At 35.4% G+C, this 25,916-nt stretch overlaps 1 protein-coding gene across 2 annotated transcripts in view; it reads left to right on the top strand.

Annotated features, from left to right (window-relative positions):
* Nucleotides 1-24,820, top strand: part of SGCE (sarcoglycan epsilon) — an 80,781-nt gene extending 55,961 nt beyond the window's left edge. The window contains exons 7-12 of one of the 2 annotated variants that reach the window (XM_064289990.1): nucleotides 4,778-4,940; nucleotides 7,993-8,204; nucleotides 9,151-9,177; nucleotides 9,917-10,105; nucleotides 21,698-21,741; nucleotides 24,556-24,820. In XM_064289990.1, the coding sequence (XP_064146060.1) occupies nucleotides 4,778-4,940; nucleotides 7,993-8,204; nucleotides 9,151-9,177; nucleotides 9,917-10,105; nucleotides 21,698-21,741; nucleotides 24,556-24,572 (652 nt within the window). In that variant the 3' untranslated portion in view covers nucleotides 24,573-24,820. The remainder of the gene's footprint in view (nucleotides 1-4,777; nucleotides 4,941-7,992; nucleotides 8,205-9,150; nucleotides 9,178-9,916; nucleotides 10,106-21,697; nucleotides 21,742-24,555) is intronic. The other variant, XM_064289989.1, reaches the window with a different exon arrangement.
* The last annotated feature ends 1,096 nt before the right edge of the window (nucleotides 24,821-25,916 follow it).

Genomic DNA, 25,916 nt, shown 5'->3' with positions numbered 1-25,916 from the left:
AGGACCTAGAAGGCAAATCCAATGCCCACTATTCTTGAGCTTGCTATTTGTTCTCTTCTACATTGCTGTTTATGGTTTAAACCAATGTAAAGTTTTCCTTTAATTCATTCAGGAAATGGGCTCCCTGACCACAATGAGCCCTGGTGGCACAGTGGTTAAGAGCTTGGCCACTAACCAAAAGGTCGGCAGTTCGAATCCACCAGCCACTCCTTGGAAATCCTATGGGGCAGTTCTACTCTCTCATATAGGGTCACCATGAGTCAGAATCGCCTTGATGACAACAGGTTTGAGTTTTTTGTCTTTTTTGACCACAGTGAGAAGAAATACTGTGTTGAAGGTGGGTAGTTAGGGGGCTGTTGCTTGACTTTCTGTGAAAGGTGATGTGGGTCAATCTAGGGCTGTAACAGTGAGAATGGAACAAAGTGGACAGGTGTGTATGAGAGCTTTTTCAGGGTAAATGTCAGAGACTGATGATGGATTGAATATGTGGATAGGAGGACAGGAGTCAGTAATGATGGTACTCGAGTTCATGGCTTGAGCAACTGGGAATGCCAATCATGGAGAGAGAGGAAGATAGAAGGGGACAGGTGGAGGCGGGGTGGGGTGATGATGAGCTCACTTGGGAGCATATTATGTTTGAGAAGCTTATGGATCATCCAAGTAGAGATGAAAGTAATTTGGCAGTATGTGTCAACTGTCATAAAAATGCCTCCACTTCTAGACATCTCTTTTTAGGTAGGAACATTAAAGAATATGTGCAGAGATGGTCTTTGTAATATTATATATAACATTAAAAAATTGGAAGCAATTTACATGTCCAACTCTGAAATAATTGCTTAATAAATCATGTACACTTAAAAAATTACATGGCCATACAACTATAATTACAAAGAGTGTACAATGTGGAAAATGCTTATGATGTGTTAAGTGAAAAGGCAAGATGTGAGATTTTATTTTAGAGATGATTGCAATTAGGTTAAAATATATGTGTTTGAAAATATTCTGGAAGGTACATTGAAAAGTGAAAATAGTTATCTCGGTAATATAAATAAATTCTGTTTTTATATCCTAAGTTGTCTGCAGTGTTTTTATATTACTTTTATAATTTAAGGAAGAAAATAGAGCATTTCAAAGCACTTAAACCTCTTCTGTCCATTTACATTAATTTTGAATGAATTAATTTAACAACCTTAAAACAACCTTACCAATTACAAATGCAAATCAATGTCATGTTTAAGCAAAAGGGTTGTTAATTGTTGTAAGAAACATTTATTTTTGTATTTTCAAACTGAAAATTAAAATTATATTTTACAGTTATCAAGAAAAATATGGTATTGGCTAAGTAGTTATTAAGGGGACAGAAATTGGCTTTATGTAAATCATAAAAATAATACCTGGTTTTAAATGGAATATGTTTATTTTCATTGATCATCTAAACTTTATTAAAAAAAAAAACTTTATTAGTGACTTCTTATATCTACTTTTGTTTTGAATTTTTACTTATTAAATTGACCTTTAATTTTAGTCCATTATATATTATTTATTTCCCAAAGGTAACATAGTTTTTAAAATATTCTTTCAAATGAATCTTGAATCCTAATATAAATTCAGTATAAGGAACAACCAAATGAATTTGTGGGACAAAGTTGGGGGTGAATTCATACTTTCATTTAGATAATTGAGTTTTTATAGTGCACTTCCATTTTGTTTGTTTTTTTTAAATAGCAACTTTATTAAGATATAATTTACATACTGTACAACTTACCTATTGAAAGCATACAGTGGTTTTTAATATATTTAAAAGTTGTGTAATAAAAACCACAATCAATTTTAGAACATTTTCATCATCCCAAACCCCTCTTTTCTCTGTACTCATTAGCAGTCACTCTACTCACCCTGAAAGCTCTAGACAAGCACTAGTTTACTTTTTGTCTCTATAGATTTGCCTAGTCTGGACATTTTATATGACTGGACCCATATACTATGTGGTCTTTGGTGACTGACTTCCTTATTTAGCATATAGTTTTCGAGATCCATCTGTGTTGTAGCATGAACCAGTACTTCATATCGTTTTTTTTTTTTTTTGCTGAGTAATATTCTGTTGTATGGATATATCACCTTTCATTTTTCCATTCATCAGTTGATGACATTTAGGTTATTTCTACTTTTTGGCTATTATGAATAATGCTGCTGTTAACATTCATGTGAAAGTTTTTGTGTGGACATACATTTTCATTTCTCTTGGGTAGATACCTAGGAATGAATTTGCTAGGATGTGTTTAACATTTGAGGAACTGCCAAACTATTTTCCAAAGCAACTGCATCATTTTGCATTCCCACAAGCAATATATGTGGATTCCAGTTGCTTTGCATCTTTGCCAATACTTGTTATTATCTGTCTTTTTAATAATAGCATCCTAGTGGACATGAAATAGTATCTCATTGTGGTTTTTATATGTATTTCCTTGTTGGCTAATGATGTTGAATATCTTTTCATCTGGTTATTGGCCATTTGTATATCTTCTGTGGAGAAACGTCTACTCAGATTCTTTGCCCATTTTTAGATTGGATTATTTGTCTTTTTGTTATTGAGTTGTAAAAGTTCTTTATATATGTACACATATTTTTTTTCTAGATACAAATTCCTTATCAGATGTATTATTAGCAAAAATTTTCTCCCATTTGGTGGGTTGTCTTTTTACTTTCTTGATGATGTCCTCTGAAACTTAAAAGTTTTAAATTTTGATGTACTTCAGTTTATTAACTTTTTCTGTTACTGCTTGAGCTTTCGGTGTTATATCTAAGGAAAAAAAAAATAAGAAACTGTTCCCTAATTGAAGGTCATGCAGATTTACACCTATGTTTTCTTCTCAGAGTTTAGTAGTTTTAGGTCTTTGATTCATTTTTTGTTAATTTTTCTATATGCTGTAAGGTAGGGGTTCAACTTCATTCTTTTGCATATGAATATCTGGGTGGGTATCCGGTTGTCCCACACCGTTTGTTTTAAAGCTTATTCTTTCCCCTGTTGAATTATCTTGACACCTGTGTCAAAAACCAATTTATGATAAATGTTAGGATTTATTTCTGGACTTTGAATCCTGTTTCATTCATCTCTATGTCTGTTCTTATGCCAGTACCACACTGTCTTGATTACTGTAGCTTTGTAGTAAATTTTGAAATCAGCAAATGTGAGTCTTCCAACTTTGTTTTTCTTTTCAAGATTGTTTTGGCTATTCTGAATTCCTTGGATTTCCATATTAGTTTTAAGATCATCTTGCCAATTTCTGCAAACAAGACAGTTGGAATTTCAATAGGTTTATTTCTTTCATAAGTAAATATAGCATTGTTATTAAGAAAAGAAATAATATTTAGAGTAATTTCTTGGGTTTTTTCTTTTCTTTTGAAAGATACGTGAAATTCTTGTCAGGCTGCTCCAAAATTATTTAGATGCTATTTTCATTACCTTCTGTTTTATGGTAAAATTCTTATTCTAATTTTTTCCTCTGCTAAGGAGCCCTGGTGGCACAAAGGTTAAGCGTTAGACTGCTAACCAAAAAGTTAGTGGTTCAAGCCTACCAGTGGCTCCACGAGAGAAAAATCTGGTGATCTGCTCCTGTAAAGGTTACTACCACTGGTGTTGAGTTGATTCTGACTCATAGTGACTCTATAGGGCAGAGTAGAACTGCTCCATAGGGTTTCCAAGGCTGTATGGAAGCAGACTGCCACAGCTTTCTCTTGGTGGGTTCGAACTGCCGACCTCTTGGTTAGTAGCTGAGTGCTTTAACCACTGTACCACTAGGCTCCTTTTATAAAGATTATAGCCTAGGAAACCCTGTGGAGCATTTCTCCTCTGTCATATAAGGTCCCTATGAATTGGAATCAGCTCAACGGTACACAACAGCAAGAACAATTGCTGAGATACACCAAGGAGAATAAATTTTGTTTGCCTAGTGTGTGTTTGGAAACCCTGGTGGCATAGTGGTTAAGTGCTATGGCTGCTGACCAAAAGGTCAGCAGTTCGAGTCCACCTGGTGCTCCTTGGAAACTCTATGGGGCAGTTCTACTCTGTCCTATAGGCTCGCTATGAGTCAGATTTGATTCAACACCAACAGGTTTGATTTTGGTTTTTGGTGTGTCTTTACTAAACACATACCTGTAGTAGTTTTTTCTTTAATTAAATCAACTTCTTAGATAAAAGATTGAGAGAAATTCTATTGAGAGACCAGACACATAGGGGTTTGCCTAGTAAGAAGCTGACAGACGTAACTGTTGGGTTGAATAGCAAAGTCTGCCTAAAGCTCTTCATACCTCCAGGGATGTATCTTCACAGTCTTGCTAAAATGAAATAAAAATGTACATTTATTACTTATAATTATTTATTATTTTAAGGATCATATTATTTTCTAAACAATTTGCCTTAAGTAAAAAGTTTTTGAAATACAGAGTTGATGGAAATCTACCAAATAAATTAAGCAAAATGCAACACATAATTATTTTGAGCTGAAGTAAATAGGGTTATGTAAACTTTTTAGAAATTAACTTAGAATTGAGAGAGTGTCTGGTACACCAAGGCACTTAGTAAATATTGGTTGGATAAAGGAACAAACGAAAGGAAGCCCCTACATGAATCACTGCTTTTAAAACCTAGGTCCCTCCCTCAGGGATGATTTTAGATAATCCCTTAATTCAAAAAGATGAATTCTGCTTTCAGGGTAGATTGTTTTTCAGCGTTTTCAATTTTCTTAAAGGATAACCTGAGAGTTTCTCATTTTTACAGAGTTTATGTCATGGTTGGTGCCGATGTCCCATTTTCTTCTTGTTTACGAGAAGTCGAAAATCCACAAAACCAACTGAGATGCAGTCAAGAAATGGAGCCTGTAATAACATGTGATAAAAAATTTCGTACTCAATTTTACATTGACTGGTGCAAAATTTCATTGGTGAGTTTTTTGTTTTCGTTTGTTTTTTGCAAATGTAATCAGGAGTGATGTGGCTGGAGATAAAGTTTGAAACCTGGATTGCTTTTAGGGACAAATCTTGTGTTTACTTTGTTAACTGCAATTGACTTGCCTTGACTTTAAGGATTTGGCCAGCTCATTGACAGAACATTGATTTAGGAAAGAGTATCTCCACTATTGTACTCACTTTACCCTTAATTAGTTCCTGGGGCTGGGTTAGCTTAGCGGGTGGTCCAGATGGACCCCTGAATGTCCAGGTGGTTTCTAAATTAGGGAGATTATGGAGCCAGTGTGACATCTGCAAAATGTCTCTTCTTAAATATGCTACCACTACCCCACTTTGGAAGGAAAGATGAGAGTACAATAATACATCTGAAAAAAGGAATATCGTGCTATGATTCAGTATCCTGGGAACTCAAATTGTAGGGAAAATTCAAGAGAGAAGAAACATTTCCAAATGGGCAAAGTCAGAATCTTACTCACAACCTTAAGCATAAATTCATAAAAATTAAATATTCCATTCTAAACCACTTTTTTAAGTTGCATGCTAGAAGCCTGTTAGATAAAATATCTAATCTGCGCACATGGAGTCATCATGAGTCAGAATCAACTTGACAACAACTAACAATGACAAATATAAATGTATAGTGTGTAATTATTGCATTATATATATATAGTATTTTGATCCTACTATCTAAAAGGCAGGGAAGTTGTTTTACTTCTTTGGTGACCTTTAGATTTAACTTCTGTCAGCTCTTGATGATTGGTGGTGAGTGAATTAGATCTAAGTTTAAAGTTGACATTTGAACAGTTATTGACACGTAAACACAACTGTCACTTCATGTCTTAGGGAGCCAACTGCAGAGATCTTTCCAAGATCCTGTATTGGAGAACTTGTTACTCACGTTGCAGCGTGTAGCACGCCCTGTGGCTTTGTGTCCTGGATGCCTTTTCATGCCCTTGTGTCTTAGGAAAATAATGCTTTCTTAAATGAGATAAAATAATTAAATTGTTGTGGTTTATTCGTACTATAGATAAACGTTGGCGTTACAGAGCTCAGTGTTTCTGCCACAGTGTTAATTATACTGGGGTGCAAAAGACTGAACAGCTACAAACATAACCTGAATCAAATCCTTGTTCCAGAGTTAGTAGACAGCAGCCCTTAACAGCGCGATTTTACCTATGGTTGGACTGTAAAATGAACTTATGTTTAGGAATATTATCTACTTTCTAAAATCTTTAAAATATTTATGCCTTAAAGATTTTAGTTTCTGGGGAAGTGCTTTATAAATTTTCACTTTTTATTATATGTGTATTTGTATTCCTTATCTTACCACACAAAAAGCTTCCAGAGGCATAAAGAAAAAAGTCATACCATAAAATTTGACGACAAGCCTCTTAATGTCCAGGATAAAAATGGAGAAGTTAATCAGTTATTTACTTCTTATTCTTTAAAAGGAGGCGGAGTGTCAATTCCTTGGCAGAAAATAAAGTTTCTTACTGGTATTGCATTATTATCAAAATTCTTCAAGTGGAGTTTTTTTGGGAGAGGATACTGAATAATGCCACGAATAATGTTCACCCCATTTTTTAAAATAACAAATGTAGTAAATTTCATGTGGCTGCTTTTCATTTAGTGATCTTCTATATAAATGTGTAATTAAATGCAACTCAGTGAAAGCAGTTCAGTTGATGTGGAGGTAAATTAACATGGTATTTTGTGTTTTCAGTTCAAGGATAGAATTTAGTATTATGAGAGCATTCCATAGCTTACGTGTTCCTTAAATGATCTTTTCTAAAATTTACTTCTGTCAGCTGGATGGGAGAAAGATCAAGGTTGTGCTCACTTGGAAATTGTCCCTCATTTTTTCCTTTTCTTTTTCATTAACCTTAGACACCATACTGGTTATCGGCCAGTTTATGGTTCCCTAGGGATTTGTCATTAGGAAACAAGAAATTTATGTAGTAATGTGAAGGACTTCTGATTTGAAGAAAGAAAACTGAAAAAGAGCAGTTATTTATTGTTGTGTGTATATATGCAAGGAAACCCTGGTGGCGTAGTGGTTAAGTGCTACGGCTGCTAACCAAAAGGCTGGCAGTTCAAATCTACCAGGCGCTGCTTGGAAACTCTGTGGGGCAGTACTACTCTGTCCTGTAGGGTCGCTATGAGTCAGAATTGACTCGACAACTCGACAAGAGGTTTGTTTTTTTTTATGTGTGTGTATCTACCGATCTATCTGTCTGTCTGTCTGTCTGTCTATCTATCTATCTATCTAATCTATAGGAGCCCTGGTGGCACAGTGGTTAAATGTTCAGCTGCTAACCAAAAGGTCAGTGGTTCAAACCTATCAGCCATTCTGTGGGAGAAAGATATGGGAGTCTGCTTTTGTAAAGATTTACAGCGTTGGAAACCCTATGGGGCCATTTAGCTCTGTCCTGTAGGGTCACTGTGAGTCAGAATCAACTTGATGGCAACGGGTTTGGTTTTGATTTTTTTGTATGTATATATGGTGGTGTTGTGTGCTGTTGAGTCAATTCTGACTCATAGAGACCCTCTATGATAGAGTAGGACTGACTCTTAGGCTTCCTAGGCTATAATCTTTATGGGAGCAGATCACCAGCTCTTTTCTCCTGCGGAGCAGCTGGTGGGTTCAAACCCCCATCTTTCAGTTAGCAACTGAGCACTTAACCGTTGCACCACCAGGAGATGCGCGCTCACTCGTGTATGTGCTCTTTCTTTATATGTATGTGTATATATATATATGTACATATGTACACACGTATATGTTGTTATGTATATATGTGGTGGGAAGAACATAGTAGGTCAGGATAAAGCTCTAAATTTATATTACTTTCATCCGTCACCTTTCCCTAACTCCAGTAAGTTTAATTGCAAATTCAAGGTGATAAAGTAATTGGAAAAGATTTCTTTTTAGGTAATTTATCAAAATATGTTTTGATATGTCTAGTTCCTAAAAATCTTTTACTGTTTAAAGCTATTAATTTGTTGTGTAATTGTCTTCTTTTGTATCAGGTTGATAAAACAAAGCAAGTGTCCACCTATCAGGAAGTGATTCGTGGAGAGGGGATTTTACCCGATGGTGGAGAATACAAACCCCCTTCCGATTCTTTGAAAAGCAGAGACTATTACACGGATTTCCTAATTACACTGGCTGTGCCCTCGGCAGTAGCATTGGTCCTTTTTCTAATACTTGCTTATATTATGTGCTGCCGACGGGAAGGAGTGTGAGTACTTTAAAACACTAATAAGAAATTATAGAATCTACAAAGGTAACAGCATATAAGACTCCATTAAAAGCAAAGTTTCATTTCGTTCATAAAATATTTTATAAATGAAACTGTGTTCAAGTCAAACTACAGTACTTTATGCCTTCAAAAGGAGTTAAAATGGTTTTGAGTCTAGAAAATCAAATTAGGAGACGTAATTACTTTGTTCAAAAATTATTAAGGCTAACTGTACGTTCATACTCTCAAAACAGTCCCAAGGATAACTGAGGCTAGATATTTTGGTTATACAAGCCATCTTGTGTGAGCAGAGACTGTGGAATCTATAGACGTGGTAATTGTACTTTAAATAAATAAATTGTTTTAGTCCATTTGCTCAGAAGTGATGGTCAGAATTATTTTTGAAATTGTTCTGCTGTCAAACGGGGTTGACACAATCTAAATGTCGAAAATATTAAAATTACAAAATAAACCTTAGAAGTAAATTAATGAAAGCAAGAATATAATTAAAGTCATGAGTCTTCACCTCATGAATAGTTAGTACTTTCAGGACATGTGTGTCAATTAAAGTAATCTCCCGAGATTATCCAGAAGTCAGGGTAGTCAAACCGAAGGGGAAAAAATTAATAAAGCAGCAAGTAACAAATTCTTTCATTTTTACATGTAACCTGATTTCATGATGTCATAGAATTTATTTCAATCAGGAGCTTGATTCTTAACCTCCGTTTTTTTTTTTCATTTTTCTGTGTGTTTCTCATCAGTATTCCATCTCTATATGTGTACTCATCCAAGAAGTGTCACAGATCTGGTGGCAAATGCTGCCTGTTTGCATTTAATAATAACAATGTCAGCATTTCCACATCATGCAAGGTCCCATGAGCATATAGTCTTAATGTTCCAAATATCAATGCTATTATTTAATTCATAAATTCTGTTTTGTTTCTAGGGAAAAGAGAAACATGCAAACACCAGAGTAAGTGTCTTCTTTCCTGTTATTTTCTTTGTCATTTTTTTTTTATTTCTCAGTTGCATATCATGTTCCATATATGTGTGTCATGCCTTTTGTTTTTCCATCTATCATGTTTCATAGTTTATTTCATCAATGTGAACGCTGCTTTCTAAATAGTTGTATTTAGAGGGGTAGAAACAAAAAATAAAAAGGATTTGAAAATTAAGATTACATAGATAAAAATTAAACCTAAACTATTTCAGAGTCAGAATATTAACTTGCCATTTATATTATGTGATTTCCCAATCTGCATTTCTATAAACCAGAAAACAGATGAAAAGACCTTTCATACAAGTTTTCCTGAATCTACAGTAATAACCTACTATAAAATGAAACTTCTGTGAGTATTTATAAATGCCCCACCAGAAGCAACAGCATAAAAGCTGCAGTAGATTTACCTTAATCGTAGAAATTAAATAGAATGCTAGTTTATTTCTTAGGGCTATAATATTAACACAATGCTTCGTAGCCTAGTTTAATGAAAGACACATTGATTTTAAAATTGGTTTATAATTTTCAGTTTTTCTATGTTAAAACTATGTGAAATGTATCTCTTTCTGAGATAACATGTAGAATGCTCTAAGAACAATAATGTCTTCTTCTTTTACAAGAAAAATAATTTTCATAACCTTTTCAAATTGATGACTCATCCAGGCTAATATCTGATTTTAAATATGTATTATTTTGTTTCTTTTTGACCTAGTATCCAGTTGGTCCATCACAGCGCTATTCAGAAATCTACCAAAGAGCTTCGTGACATGTCCAAGAATAGAGAGATAGCATGGCCACTGTCGACGCTTCCTGTGTTTCACCCTGTAACTGGGGAAATCATCCCTGCTCTGCACACAGACAACTATGATAGCACTAACATGCCCTTGATGCAAACACAACAGTAAGTATCTTCTTGGAACTGTAATTATTATTTTGCATGTATATTTTTACTTAATGCCTTTGAAGACCAGGGCTTTTGATTCTTGTTTTTGTTTGTGTATAACTGGTAAAGAAAATACCAAGAGGGCATTGATACTGTAGTTCCCAAAGCCACTGTGCTGAAACAAATACAATAGAATTATTTTCAGGAAATGCTTTTTTTCCCCCCAGATTTCATGAAATTAAAAAATTTGAATGTTTTTCTTCAGTTGTCCAAAGAAGGCCTCTTTCACTTTTATATTTAAGAAATTCATACTGATAATAAACTAACAAAAGTTAGCTCAAAGATGAGTTAATTGTGAAAAGACATAAATCCTAAGGCATGACAAATTGATTATTTTTTAGAGATGTTATTAGAATTATTTGGTTTTATTAACCAATTTATTTTATTATCCCAAACCAAAAAAAACAAACCCTTTGCCATCAAGTCGATTCTGACCCATAGCAACCCTATAAGACAGAGTAGAGCTGCACCATAGGGTTTCCAAGGAGTGGCTGGTGAGTTCAACCTGCTGACCTTTGGTTAGCAGCCAAGCTCTTAAACGTTGTGCTACCAGGGCTCCATTTTATTATCCCAGACCTTTTTAATCTAAATTTTTTACCTTTGGATAAAAAGTTTTTAGGTTGCCTTTTGTGATCTGTTTGTGTATCAAAGCAGGCAGTTCCAACTTTGTTTATAAACACATTTTATTGGTACAGACCTTTTCGGTGGTGCTGTAAGACTTTGGCCAGCAAGCCTGAAAGAGGCCTGTGTTGTAAGGAGCAGGCATGGGGGGTGGCTAGAGGAACTTGCAGAGCTGTGCTGGAGGACCTGTGTGATACGCCGAGAAGCTAGGTTTTGGTATAAGAAGATCGTAGATAAAACAAGCATTCATTTTTAAGAACATAGCTCTTTTTTTCTTTTTTAACCATATGTTAAAACAACTGATTCAATTGTCCCAAGAAATAGGAGTCACAGAGTTTGCCCTGGAGGTCTTCCTCTTTCTCACCTTACTTTGTAGATAGGATATCATACAGAAAAAAATCTTTTTCTCTCTTTTTTTCCCTCTCCGTGTCCCAAACCCCTTTCTCGCTCACTCTCTCAGACATGATAAAAAAGTAAACTCTTACTGATTAAAAAATTATCTGGGATCCGTGCTGGGTGCAAACATTTTCCCATTGAGAATGCGTATTTTGGTAACTTGAAGATTAAAAACAAACAAACAAACCCACTGCCATCGAGTCGATTCCATCTCATAGTGACCATGTATGACAGAATAGAACTGCCTAATAGAGTTTCCAAGGAGCACCTGGTGGATTCAAACTGCTGACCTTTAGGTTAGCAGATATAGCTCTTAACCACTGTGCCACCAGGATTTCCTTTAAGCAATGATTAATTTGAGCAGTATAAACAGTATGGAGCCTGGTGGCGCAGTGGTTAAGAGCTCAGCTGCTGACCAAAATGTCACCAGTTCAGATCCACCAGCTGCTCCTTGGAAACCCTGTAGGGCAGTTCTACTCTGTCCTATAGGGTCACTATGAGTCAGAATTGACTTGATGGCAGCTGGTTTGGTTTTTGTTTTTTTTGGTATAGACAATCAGATTAGATAAATTTGTCTAAAATTCTTTGGAAATCCAAAAATATTATGAGTATTTTTCTGAATTCCTGTAACGTCACTTACATGGTGTTGAGTGGGCCAAGGTGTGTGTTTATGTGTGAGTGTGTGTGTGTGTGTGAGTAATTAATTCAGATCCTGTTAACGGTAGGGATAATTGCATCCAATTAAAATTTTGAGTTTTGGGAACATCAGTATTACATCAAAGATATAAATATTAAAGTCTCTCAAAATTTAGTCTGAACTGAGTGGAAAGGATGGATTTCTGTGTTCTTGGTGGTCAGTGGCCCATCTCTTATGGCTCACTTTAACAGGATTAGATACTGATTAAAAAAAAAATAGCAAAATCTTAAGACTGTCATAACAATTCACAATCTAGCAATCTCTCTGGTCTTTATTAGATAAAATTTATGAATATCCTTATCATTCATTTTCAAAATGAAAATAATTTGTACATATTCTTTTTTTAATTTTATTTATTTTGTTGTTGCAATTTGTACATATTATTTAAATCTAGTGTTTCTTACATTGTTTTCCCTGGAATGCTAGTGTTCTCTGAAATGTTGAGATATTCTTCAAAAAAAGTAACGGTCAAGTACATTTGAGAAACAGGATTTGTTTGTTTTTTAAGCTATAGGAGTTCTCAGAGCCTTTTGTGTATTGATATATATCGTGAATCCACGGAAGTAAGTCAGATTAGGTAACTTTTGCGAGAACATAGTTTGAGAAATGCTTCTATTGATAAAGTAACAATGCCGTAAATTTTTAGGACAGAATTCATTAGAATGAGTCAGGGAACTTGAATATGTTTGTAAATCAGTAAAACTCTATTGCTGGTGAAGTTTAAGGGAGGAAAAAAGGCTTCTGTCATTTTTTAAATGTTTTCTAACCATAAATATTAAGAATAAGATTAGCTCTTCAAAAATTACTTTGATTCTCTTTGGTTAGGATTTTGCATTGTTGCTACTAACATACAAGCAAAATAAAATTTCCTATCTAGTTAACAACCAAGTGCATTTTCCTGCTCCTGTCATACCCCATCAACACTGTCATTATGTTGATTAGATCTCTTTGCAAATGCAATAAGTTATTTTATTGAGCTTGCAACAATTCGATCGTATACGTGTATTTAAGTCCAGAAAGCCTCAATATTATTCAGACTTCTGCTAATGTAAAAAGCCCATTAACTAGCACTGCTGTATAAATAGGGTACATAGATAATTGATGATATTCACAAAGACTATTCAGAGGCACTGCAAGATCATCAAGTGTATCTGACTCATCAGAGGAAAATTAAATTACATTCAATGTAGTTTCAGTGTTGAGTGTATATTATCTTTCTTTTATTCTTGGAAATAGATAATATGTTCACGGTCTCTATGGTAACTCCCTACAAGCCACAATATGTGATGAACCTCATTTTTCAACCGTGCCCAATAATAGGGAATTTATTGTATCGACTTTGTCACAACTGTCCTTTGTGAAAATTCAGCTTTTACTCTTTACCTTAAAAACATAGGCAGTTTTTTAAAGTTTAACTTCCACATCAAGTAGACGTATGTATAAATGTTTTGATTATTTGGATCAAACCAAATTCTCAACATTAAAATGAGATATTATATTTGATGATGCAGGATAGTACTCGATGACAAGGTATATGCTTGAATAATGATTCTTTGTATTTCTAATTAACCCTTTCTAAAGCGGCATACATTTCATCTTCACGTATTTATAGTAAGGTTACTGAATTTATCGTTCAAAAACAATTTGGCAAGCTACGGGATTTCATGTTCATTCTTCAGACATGATATCATGAATATTCAGGCATGAAGATGTAGCTAAAGATTTATTTCAGAGTCAAAGCAAGTCTCAAGTTTAAAGTTTTCCTTCAAAGCAGCATCAAAACTGGTTTGGTCTTTTAACAGTTATACAAGGAGCCCTGGTGGTGCAATGGTTAAGCATTTGGCTGCCAACTAAAAGGTTATTGGTTTGAACCCACCAGCGCTCCGTGGGAGAAAAGACCTGCTGATCTGCTCCCATATAGATTACAGCCTAGTAACCCTATGGGGCAGTTCTAGTGTGTCATAGTGAGTCGATATGAGTCAGAACCGACTGGAAGGCACACCACAACAGCTGTTATGCAAAAAAGGGTTGCCACAGTTGTTTATCAAGCATACAGTAACATTTTCTTTTTGGTAGAATGCTTCAGTAGGACTCCAGGTAGCATCAGATATATTAGCCAGTAAAAAATGTGTAATCATTTGCAGTTGATAAAATTGAGACACTGTAAGAGACAAAACTCAATTAGGTAAGAACTGAGATTGAGGTTATTTACCTATCCTTTTTTTTTTTTTTTTTTATATCTAGTTAGGGATAGATAATGCAGTCATTGACCTAAGAAGTATTTCTGGTCCAGGTAACAGGCAAGGTGATTTAAAAGATAGCAGAAAGGGAAACCGGAGCATAACTAGTTGGCAGATGTAGCACGTGCTCAGAAAGGAGGGTTTTCATATTTAATAGAGTGGTCCTTCTACTTTTCAGATTACAGAGACAGTATAAACAGGCTGTTAAAATTATTGCGTAGTATAGAAACTTAAGATAAACTTAATTTGATCTTTGCTAATTTATCATTTTAATAAGCTTTTTAAATTTTGGAATGATTTTAGAGGTACAGAAGTTGCATGCACAGATAATACAAAGAGTTCCCAGAAACCCTTCACCTGTTTCTCCCGTTACTAACCTCTGACATTACCATGGTACATTTGTCAGCTAAGAAATCAGTGTTGGTGCGTTACTATTAACGCAATTCCAGACTTTTTTCAGATTCCACTAGTTTTTCCACCCATCTTTTTCTGTTCCAGAATTCTGCCTAAGATACAACATTGCATTTACTGTCCTCTTAGTCTCCTTTGATCTGGGACCATATCTTAAACTTTCCTGTTTCCCATGACCTTGAGAGTCTTGAGGAGCACTGGCCAGATATTTTGTAGAATGTTCTTCAGTCCCTGGTATAGTTAGACTTTCTGTGTCTGTACTTAATCAGTTCTCTTTGTAGCTCAGTGAGTAAATTTTTAGCAGCCGTTAATAAGAATAAGAGTTTTTTCCTCTGTAGGCGACCTTCTCACTCCTTGTAACGTATTTCTAGGAATCATATTATAAAGTAATTCTCAAAGTAAATTGATTTTACCCTTTGTTCTGTTTGGGAGTTATGTTTGAAACCAAAGGATTAACATCAAGAATATATCATAGATTTGACTGATGCACTTCAGATATAAACCCTTGCATTTATTTAAATAAATAAATTGTTTTCCAAGTCACAGAATTTTAAGACGTACAAGGAATTTTGTGAGAGAGTCTAGCCTAAAAAACCAAAAACCAAACCCATTGTTATTGAGTCGATTCTGACCCAAAGAAACCCTAGAGAACAGAGGAGAACTGCCCCACAGGGTTGCCAAGGAGCGGCTGGTGGATTTGAACTGTTGACCTTTTGGTTAGCAGCTGTATCACTTAATCACTGCGCCACCAGGGCTCCTAGTCTAGCCTCACACAACACCACACCCATTGCCACTGAGTCGATTCCGACTCGTAGTGATTGCATAAGACAGAGTAGAACTGCCCCATAGAGCTTCCAAGGAGTGCCTGGTGGATTCAAACTGCAGACCTTTTGGTTAGCAGCCTTAGCTCTTAACTGCTATGCCACCAGGGTTTCCAGTCTAGGCTAGTCCATCCCAAACCAAGTTGAACATGAGAATCGCATATGGAATTTTTACAGTACAGATCTCAGTGCCCTAATTCTGGGGAATTCTAGTTTCATGAAAGTCTGTTTTCATGGAAAAAAGGTTGAGAATTCCTGATTAAATACTTAAACCACTTCCGTTTTAGGATTGAGAAAGCCAGAACCTCTGGTGTTTCTGTTGGGGATGAACAGAGAAACGCTAAACTTTGAAAAGCTAAAAACCACTCAGAGACTGTAGCCATTGTACAACTTTATGCTTGGGGGCAAGGGGTATTGACTGAGGTTCCCAAATATTTGATTTTATAGAAAATAATTTTTTTCTCTCTCTCTTTTTTTCTTTTTCCATTGGTGGTGAAAGCATACACATGAAAACATCTGCCAACGCAAGTTGCACATTTATAACTCAGTTATGTTGATTACATTTTTTATTTGTGCCACCATTATCCTTACCTTCATCCAAAACATTCCACCACCATTAACATAAACTTAGTGCCCCCCAAACAAAAACATCCTCTTTCCCCCTACCTCCCACCCTTAGTGACCATTAATGATCTTTGGTTTCTGTACATTTGTTTATTTCATATATGTGAGATCATATAATATTTGTCCTTTTGTGACTAACTTATTTCTCTCATCATAATGTTTACAAGGGAAAAGATTCTTAAATTTGTAATGGAGGCAGACATATGGGGCAGATGTGCCTCCTCAATTATGCTTTTCCTATGGCAACATTAGTACCAATTGATTTTCCCTGAGAGGCATCTTCATATCTACTCTTGTGTAATGAATAATAGGGGAAAATACCTCACATATATTCTAGGAATATCTTAATTGACTATACAAAAAAAAAAATTTCCTTATTCATTATACTAAACATAGCACCTAATCCTAGATAATTGGGTCTTCCTCAAAACAAAAAGAATACCGTACTTAATCTTCTGCAAATTAACAAGTATAAAAGTAGAATTAAGTAAGTCTTGTAATTAAAGATATTTAATAGCTAATCATTTTAGCATTTCTTTAAAGCATTTTCTTTACTTGTCTTCACTCTGGCAATAATGACAACTAACTTTATGGTAAAATTTCATAAATAAAAAAATTATGTTTTAATAAAAGTTAATTTCAGTTGAAGGGAATGCTTCAGAGAGCCAAGATAATAGTTTCCTGTTGACAGGAGTATCAAGCAGCCAAGGATATTTTAGAGCCATTGACTTTCTTTTTTTTTTTTAATTCAGCAAGTGTACACCAAAAGTGATAGATGGCATATCTCTTTGATGGATTTTGTATCTGTAGGTTTACGCTCCTTCAATTTAGAGATATGGCTGGCCTGGTTTTGGCTTTAAACAATCAGTGGGAAAACACAAAATAAATAAATGAATGCCTCCTTTCTTCTGTTTTCCATATGTGTGCTAAATTGATTTTAGTTAAAATTAAGGTTTCTGAAATTAAAAATTATGGCGATGTTTCTGATTTCTTTGTGATCTCTCTCTCTGTCTGTCGCTCGCTCTGCAAATACCAGCCTGATTGCTTAGTAAAAGTACTTTTAGGGTTCGAATCTGTATTTTTGCAGAAAAAATTTTTTTGTAGAAAATTTGCGATTTGAGCACTACCAGTTTTACTGAAATAACTGAGAAATTCCAAGAATATGTTACTATTTTTTACTAAATGACTCCATACAGATTCAAAAGAAAAGTGTTTCATATTCCACATACCTAAATTAATGTCATTTACTTTCAAATCTGGCACGAATTCTGTGGCTTTATACAAACCACTTAACCTCTCTTTGCTTTTGAGCCTTCAAGCAGGTCGGAATATAATTGGTTGATAATCATCAACCTTGCTCATAGAATTACTCTACAGGGTTCCCAAGAATGTCCAATTACCTTAAAACAAGTATACAAATAATAAATAATGGTAGTGTTGTCATTGTGTGCTGTCGAGTCAATTCCAATTCATAGCAACCCTATAAGACAGAGTAGAACTGCCTCATGGGGATTCTTATGCAGTAATCTCTACGGGAGCAGATTGCCAGATCTTTTCCCCCATGGAGCCTCTAGGTGAGTTTGAACTGCTGACCATTTGGTTAGCAGCCAAGTGCTTAACCATTGCACTGCCAGGACTCCTTAAATAATGGTATATAAAAAAAGACATTGTCCTTGAGTCAATTCTGACTCATAGTGACTCTATAGGACAGAGTGGAGCTGCACCATAGGGTTTCCTAGGCTATAAATCTTTATGGAAGCAGACTGCCACAACTTTCTTCTGCAGAGTGGCTGGTGGGTTCAAACCACCAACCTTTTGGTTAGCAGCTGAGCGCTTTAACCACTGTGCCACCAGGGCTCCTTAAATAATGGTGTACTCCTCCCAAATCATTTATTAATTTGAAAATTAGTACCTTTGCTTTCTTAAAGAATGAAGCTTGTGCAATGGCTACTTTCTACAATTTTCTATATAAATGCTTGTAATTAATGGTAGCAAAACTAGAAAATAATTAAGGCTAATAATTTAGAGAATTACAGTTTTCTTAAATCTAATTTCTACATAATGCAATTTATACAGAATAGCCTTTCAGTTTGCCCGTTAATAATTATTATTACAGTTTTATGACTATAAAGGCCCTTTTTTGCAGGATTATAGGGCCTTTAGTTGAAATCAACCCTCACTCTCCTGTGTAATTACCTTTTGTAGCCTGCTTTCACTAAAAATGGAAATGGTCCCACTTTCTTACTACATTCCCTGCCTCTTAACCCTAGAAAGTTAGTCCATTATCCCCAGAGCAGTGCTCTTAGGAGTTACCTTCCTTCAGTTCTTAAGTACAATATGCAACTTCAAATATGCCCATGGTAGATATGTTAACACTCACAAGCTCACATGTAGCCACAGGTTTCAGCAGCCATAAAAACAGAGCTGCATGTGGATACGTTAGGGACTCTGGGGAAGTTGAATCTCAACATATTTGGTTGTCGAGCACCTTTTTGCATACCTAAACATTTTGGTAATATAACTCATCTCAGTTTCAGTTGAAGTCACCAAGAGTATATGTGCATCATTCAAACTTAACCAACTGGGACACGCACAGCAGATACCTCTCAATCCCTCAATCAATGTAATACACACAGTTGCTTTCTCACACATATTCTTTACTTGCTAAGTTTGTGTGTGGCACTTTACCAACCAGCCTTTTCTCTTGAAACTCAGCCAAGCCCATTGCTATTTAGAACATTTTGCAGTGGAGCAGAAGAGGAAGAAACAGAGGCTGGAGAAGATATGACGGGAGAGTGGGTTGACTTGGATCAGTGGTTTTCAAACTGTGTTCCACAGGAGAATAAGTTAGGTGAGGCTAAAAAAAGGGGAACTCCTAACTACTTTTTTTCCATATTTTTTTTTGAATTTTGGATATCCTTGATCTAGGGCTTTTGGAAAACCTGCTTCTTTGCCTGCTTACCACTGCTTATGCCTATATTCTGACTTTCTTTGTCCTCTTGGTTTTTTTTTTTTTTGTTAAAAATGTGTCAATTTTTTAAAAATGTGTTGATTTGATCTGCTAATAGTATAGGTAGAGCTAGAGATGATAGAGAATGATGAAGTACTTGAGTTTGTACACATGCATGTGTGTATCAGTTTCTAACGTAGGATATACCCAAATCAGGTGTTCCCAAGTAGGTAAAACTGATTTTCTTCCAGTGCTCATGTAATTACATTTTGACTTGCATACTAAATATGTTCACTTTTCTGTCTTTAAATCTGAAACTTATTTCCTCACTGTAGTTTACAAATTAATATTTTTCACTTTCATGATTAAAACTAATAGAAATACTTTCTGTGAAATACAGAAAGAAAAAAACAAACAAAAGAAATGCTTCTTTAACTCACACAAGGAAGAATAGGGCTGAGAGGGAATAGCAAAAAAGAATGTGTAATTATTACAATGAATTATTAAATAACTTTGTCAAATTGAGGTAGAATCAATTTTGTTATCTCCATAAGCGTATACACCCACTCCTCATTTATCAGCTGTCTCACCATCTGACTATTTTGCATATTAATGATGGACATCTGGCAGTAACAAATACCCAGGTGTGAGGCAAGAATAATGCTCGCAATGATGGTTAAATTTAGGTGTCAGCTTGGCTGGGCCATGATTCTCAGTGGCTTGGCAGTTAATGTAATTTGGCAGTTAATGTAATGATATAGTTGTCTTCCATTTTTGTGATCTGATGTAGTCATCCTCCATTTTGTGATCTGATGTCATCCTTCATTTTCACATAATGACCTGATCTTTGGATCCTAACCAAAGTGAGGAGTGGGTGTATTTAAAATGGAACTGAATTTTTTTTTTTTTAATCACTTGAAGTCATTAACATCCCTAGCTTAATTTAAACGTTTAAACAGTATTTAACATGCACACTGTTTTTCATTTCAGATTGTCGTATTTGAAACATAGTATTTGCCTAGTAAAAATGATTAAGATCAATGGTTTTCAAACTCTGTTAATTAGAGTTTTCTTAGAAATGCTTCAGGGGCCAGCGTGTGGGCAAAGGAAACAAAGTAGATGGAACTCTTGGCTGCCTCCTTTCATTCCAAGCGACCTCACATTTATCTCTCTTGTGTATCGGGGTTCTGCTTAGGATTCAAACTAAAAGTTTTAGCGTTCTACTGCTGAAGAGAAACAAAGAACTAAAAATCCCTGGCTCTTATCAAGCCCTACTCTGTAATAAGGGGCTGACTCCTATAATTTCTTCCAGCTCCAAACCTTAAACTGTACATTTTCATAAACTAATTTTAATATCAAATTTTGAAGCTAAATGGCATGTGTGTATTAATAAACACATGTGTATTATGTAGTCTTTGAAAATATCTTCACTTTTGCATGTTTTCATTCAAAAAACATTAATTGCATGCCAACTGCTAGAGATACTAAATGAAATCGGATGGTTCTTACCGTTACAGTACTTTCAGACAGTTACATATTATGTGGGGCAAAATATTGATGCTTACCATGTGTATGAAATCATATTAAATGGTAACCTAATTGGTGGAGAGGTTTTTAGGTGAGAGAGGAGGCACAGAAGATGTGGTACTTGAGATACATTTGGTTTTTTTTTAATTAAATGTAATAAGTTAAAATTTTTAATAGCATTCATTGTAAGATTTTTTTTTAATTACAAGAGCAATACATGCCAACTGTAACAAATTTTGAGTTGAATTTGAAAGGACTAATGGGAGCTATCTGGGCACAGAAGATGATAGTGGCCATGGTGGTTGGTTGTTCTGTTTCAGGCAGTCAGGGAGGGCTCCATGTAGGGACTATATCTATTGATAGCCTCCTAGGCAAGCTAAAAGACTGAAACTTGATTTTTGGGTAGGTATAAGGAAATCTTGGAAATTGCTTAACTGTTTGAATGACATAATCAGATTTATGCCTTAGAAAATTCCTTTTGACAGCATTGTGCATAGTGGATTATAAGGGAGCAAGAATGAGAATGAGGACATAAGTCAGACCAGTTGCAGTGATCCAAGTGAGAAATGATGAAGGCCTCAACCTGGTTAGTAGCAATGGAGACAGGTGAGAAGGGAACAACAGACTCAAAGGAGATTAAAGAGAATCATCAAGAGTTCCCAAGGGATTGGGTATGGGGCTTAAGGAGAAGGAAGGGTCAAGGAAATCTTTTACAGTTTGACTCATGCAGCTAGTTGATTGGTAGTTTCATTCCCTGGGGTGGGGATAAAGGAGCACAAGTTGGGGAAGTGAATGAAGGTGGTTATGTATGTTGTTCTGTGAGCATGTGTGAGTGTATGTGTGTGTTTTAGTCCTGCATCTGAAAGTGTACAAGTTAAGAGTCCAAGGCCCGAGGTCACTGGGTTCACATCTTTGTCCACTACTTCCTAGCTGTGTAGCCTCAAACCTCCAAGTCCATTTCTTCATCTTTAAAATGAGAAAAGTAATAATACCTACCTCTTAGGGTTGTCGTGAGATTGTTTAGAGTATAGCATGTAGTAAAAACTCAGTGAATGTTATAAAATATTATTATTTATCCTTCTTAGACCTCATGTTTCTCATTCATAAACTCATGGGGTGGGAGGGTGGGGGCGAGAGTTGTGCAGGAGTACCTGATTTCCAGGGTCCTTTCTAGCTACCAAATTTTTCATTCTAATATGTCTCTCTATTGACATGTGTGTCTAAACAAACATCGTTTTATTGAAAAATGTTAATCATTTCTAGGAACTTGCCACATCAGACTCAGATTCCACAACAGCAGACTGCAGGTGAGTACTAAAAATAAGGAGTTGATGTTTGTGGATGAAGCTAATAGATTAAAAGATAATTATAGTAATATATAATTTATGAATTAGCTTCACCAACTAAGGCAAAACAGTTGTGTCGTTTCTTAATCAGAGTTAGAGCCTCAGAAGAATAGCCTAGATTACTGGATAGATTGGCACCAGAGTGATGAACACAGAGTAAATGATCTTAGAGCAAAAACATCCATGGAGGTCCTGTCTAATTAAGAAAGACTGAATAAAATCCCCTTCCTCAGGGGAAGCTCTCTATTCTTCCCCTTGGTATGAAAGATGCTTAGCTTGGATGCATCCAGGGTTTGTCTCAGTAAGTGAGCAGCTTGAAACTGACTCTTACAAAAGGACACCATTGTGACTAATCACTGAGGCTTCAGGGGGATAAATGAGAAATGGTTGGCCTGGTTCTAAAGCCCCTTTAAAAAGCTGTTATAACATGACCAGTGGCAACAAGATGGTGGACAATTCTCCCTGGACTATTCTGTTTCCCTAAGACTTGCTTTCTTTAAGTTTATTTCTTTCAAGTGTCCCTAAAAATTTTCCACAGCCAATTATTTCATTCATCTTGGTACCGAGTAGATAACTTATTCATGATTGTCTTCTAATTAGCAGCTGATTCCTGGTTCTAATTGCCAGGCAACCAGTAATGCCTTTGTAGATCTTTTGGAAAAGCAAGAGGAGTTTTGAAAACGTAAGGTGGATGAGGAATTCTGAGTATGAATGGTGGCATTGTGGTAGGGAAGCTGTTAATAAGTCTCTTAAAAACTTCAGCCACATATAGATATTTAATGGATGTTTTCATTAAAAAAATTATCTTCTCTGTTACTGCTTTCGGGAATTTAAGGAGATTTTCGTTTGACAACTTTTCAAAGATTTGAGGCAAGTATAATGAAGTTGTTCATCAAATTTTAATTACGAGATAACATTTTTCAGAATTTTTTCCACCAATTTTGATGACTTGTTTTAATTAAATACAAACACATTTCAACAAGACTGTTCAATATATCGATGTAGTTGTGCTACTCTGTAAGCATTCAGGAGACTGATGAAGGAACAAACTTGATTGTCAACATGTGTTACTACAGAGCAAAAAGAAGAAATGAATCCCAGTACTGCTCATATTTTTAAGATGAAAATTTTTAAAGCATATTTCTACAAAGGAAATGCTAGAACTTCTTCGTTGTTAACCTCAGAGATTTCCATCGCTCCTAAGGTTTCTTTCTTCTGATTCTTAATTATTTCAGGCATGGAATGAGTAGAAGAGAGGTTATTTCTAGAAAAATAGTAAATATTTCTTTTGAGTGTTTTAAAAATCCAGATTTTATATCATTAGGGAAATAAACTTGGGTAGATAACATTCGAAGGTTTTATCATTGTATAAGATTTTGAATAAGTAGACTTGTTAGGGTATATAAAATCCCTATTGCATTTTAGTAATAGGGAACATTTTCCAAATACAAGGGAAATGTATGCCTGAGCAAATATGATAAGACCCAAAGAACTTCCCTAGGGAGGTTTTAAGTTGTTCAACCTAATTTTCTAAATTATTTCCCTGAAAGAGGTTTTGGGGAGCAGACATTTTGCTTGAGTCAAAAAAGCTTTTATCTCCTTTTTAGTTAACATTATAGCCTAATACCTTCTTGTTTTCTTACATTTCTCTGCAGTTTGGAGCAGATTATGAAGTCTACTATCTACCTTGTGGTTTTTTTTAGTTTTTATTTTGTGTTGTTTTTTGTTTATTTGTTTGAGTGAATTCCCCAAGTATTTTAAGTGCTAAAGTGAGAGAGATCAGCTTAGCATTTTTGTGTATTTAGGATAGATTGTTGTGTTTCTGCCTCTAATAAATTTAAAACTCGATAGAGTCATGCCACCTGAAGAGCTAAATGTGCGGATTATATCCGTTATTCCCATTCTGTCCATTTAAATGAAAAAAAAAAAATTAAAGTTTGTTTCTCAATTTCTGAGTTATTCCGTTCTTCTGTAAATGTGTGAATTCAGTGCTGCTAACGGATTTTCACAAATACAGCAGTTTTTCTGTTCCTCCGCCTTGGTTACTGTCATCCCACAAAGAGGCAGCTACGTTTGTGCCTGATTATCATGAAACAATTACTTGCTTTTTCCACGTACCTCAAAGCACTAGGCTAGCGTCACAGTTTTCTTTATGACGTTAATGTAGGCTCAGGGTTTATCTCTTAGATATCAAATAATTTTATTTGTAGCTAACTCTGTGGAATTCATCAGGGAGTAGATTTTGAAGTTTCTGTTTCATGTAGTTATTTGTTTCCTTTTAAATTTTCATTAAAATTTAAGAAATGGACTAGCTGCTGCTGCTGTAATCCTGGACTTAAGCACTCACTGGGGTTACAAGTTGACAATAGCCGTACCTTTTGGACTGGGCCCAAGCCATTAGGTTTGATGCCCCTTCAGGTTTTCTCATTTTCTCTGTCCTTCCAAGCCACATGTTATTTTCTAAAAAGCCATGATTAAAAGGTACAGTCATACACCCTGCAGTCAAGCTTATTCTTTTTGTTTATTGTGGGAAGAATTTTCAGGCTGTACCTTTTGAAATTTACAAAACATTATGGCTTTAGTCCATGGAGAGGACTCATTTAGAATTTTTCTTTTTTTCTTTAAACCAAATGCAGAGAAATAATGCAAAGTAATTATTTTAAATTATGCTAAGCAGGTAGAAAATTTCTCCTTGCCATCATTTGTTTTGCTCTAAAACTAAAAGTATCCCTGCCCTAACTAACTTGTGCCCATATCTGTTCTTACATATTGCAGGTAAATGGTATCCCTGAAGAAAGAAAACTGACTGAAGCAATAAACTTATAATCCGGCAAAATAGCTGTTACATCTTTTCTTCCAGTAATGCATGGGCTTTTCTGGCATATGCTGTGCATGTCGACAGTATTATGTACCAGATAATACAACATAACTTTCATTTAGTAACATTTTTTTTGTACTTAAAGCATTTTTGACATTTTGTAAAACACCAATGAATTTATATTTGTTACAACAAAAAGTGATCTTTAAAATAAATATTATTAATGAAGCATCATGTCTGGTGAAATTCAGCTCTGAAAAATAGTTGATTGCCTTTTATTTAGGAAGAATCTTTTAGTTGCCAGGAACAGATTCATATGTTCATTCCTCATTCAACAAGCTTTTCTTAAGCCCTTCCCATAAACACGTCACTGTCTGCTTCTGTGATCCAAGTGAGCAACCCGTTTAAGTAATGCTTTTACCTTTGTGGCCTGGAGAGTCTGTTCTTTTATATACCACTTTCTGGAGTGTTTTAAGGCAAACCTAGTTTTATGGATTGTGGGTTTGATGACTCCAGTTCATAAGGGCAGTCCAGGTTACATAAGTACCTGACTCCATAATCAGATATTTGGTCTTAGCTGTTTCTCAAAAAGAGAATAGTTACCTGCTAATGGTGACATGAATTAGCTACAAAATCCCATGGGCCCTGCTGTGACTCTACTTTCATGGCTTAGGAGAATTTCTGCATACCATGTTGGTCAGCTTTGTCCATCTTGGACACTGTTGAATCGGTGGTGGCCATTAGGCCAGTTGGGAAGGCAGCTTTTGTTGCAGACTGGACCAGCTGAAAAACCTTCTTTTATTCTGTTCTGGGCAGATTTATGTCTTACTTTTTCATTGGTTGGGACATACAAATGCTTTCTAAATATGCTTCCAAAAAGATTTCCTGTTAGTATTGTGTACAGCACCCTGTTTTCCATTTAGGGGGAGTAATCTCTCATGTCCTTGACATTGGAGCCCCTAGACCCCCTCCTTGGACTTAAAAGAGGCTGTAGATCCTTTTATTTCTTTCATATTTATCCCTTGTTCTTATTCCTTTCCAAGACAACTAGGGTCTTGCCATTACTGTTCCCCAGGATTTATCGCCTTGAGGTTGTAAAGGTACTCAGTTAGGGTCACACTCAAGAAGGAAGTAAAAAGTTGCTAAGGTTGCAGAGGACTAGATTGTGACACAGTAAAAAAAAAAAAATTTTTTTTTTTTTTTTTTTTACTGTGACACAGAGGCAGAGTTAATAAACTGGTGCCCTTGCTAGGTGAAAAGCAAAGAGTTTCTGGTAGACCAGATGTGCAGAAACAAAGTAATACACGATAGATAAATC

The sequence above is a fragment of the Loxodonta africana genome, chromosome 8, assembly GCF_030014295.1.
Source record: "Loxodonta africana isolate mLoxAfr1 chromosome 8, mLoxAfr1.hap2, whole genome shotgun sequence".
In the NCBI taxonomy this organism is placed as follows: Eukaryota; Metazoa; Chordata; class Mammalia; order Proboscidea; family Elephantidae; genus Loxodonta; species Loxodonta africana.
The sequence above is the reverse complement of the archived record's forward strand: the minus strand, read 5'-3'. Positions and strand labels throughout refer to the sequence as shown.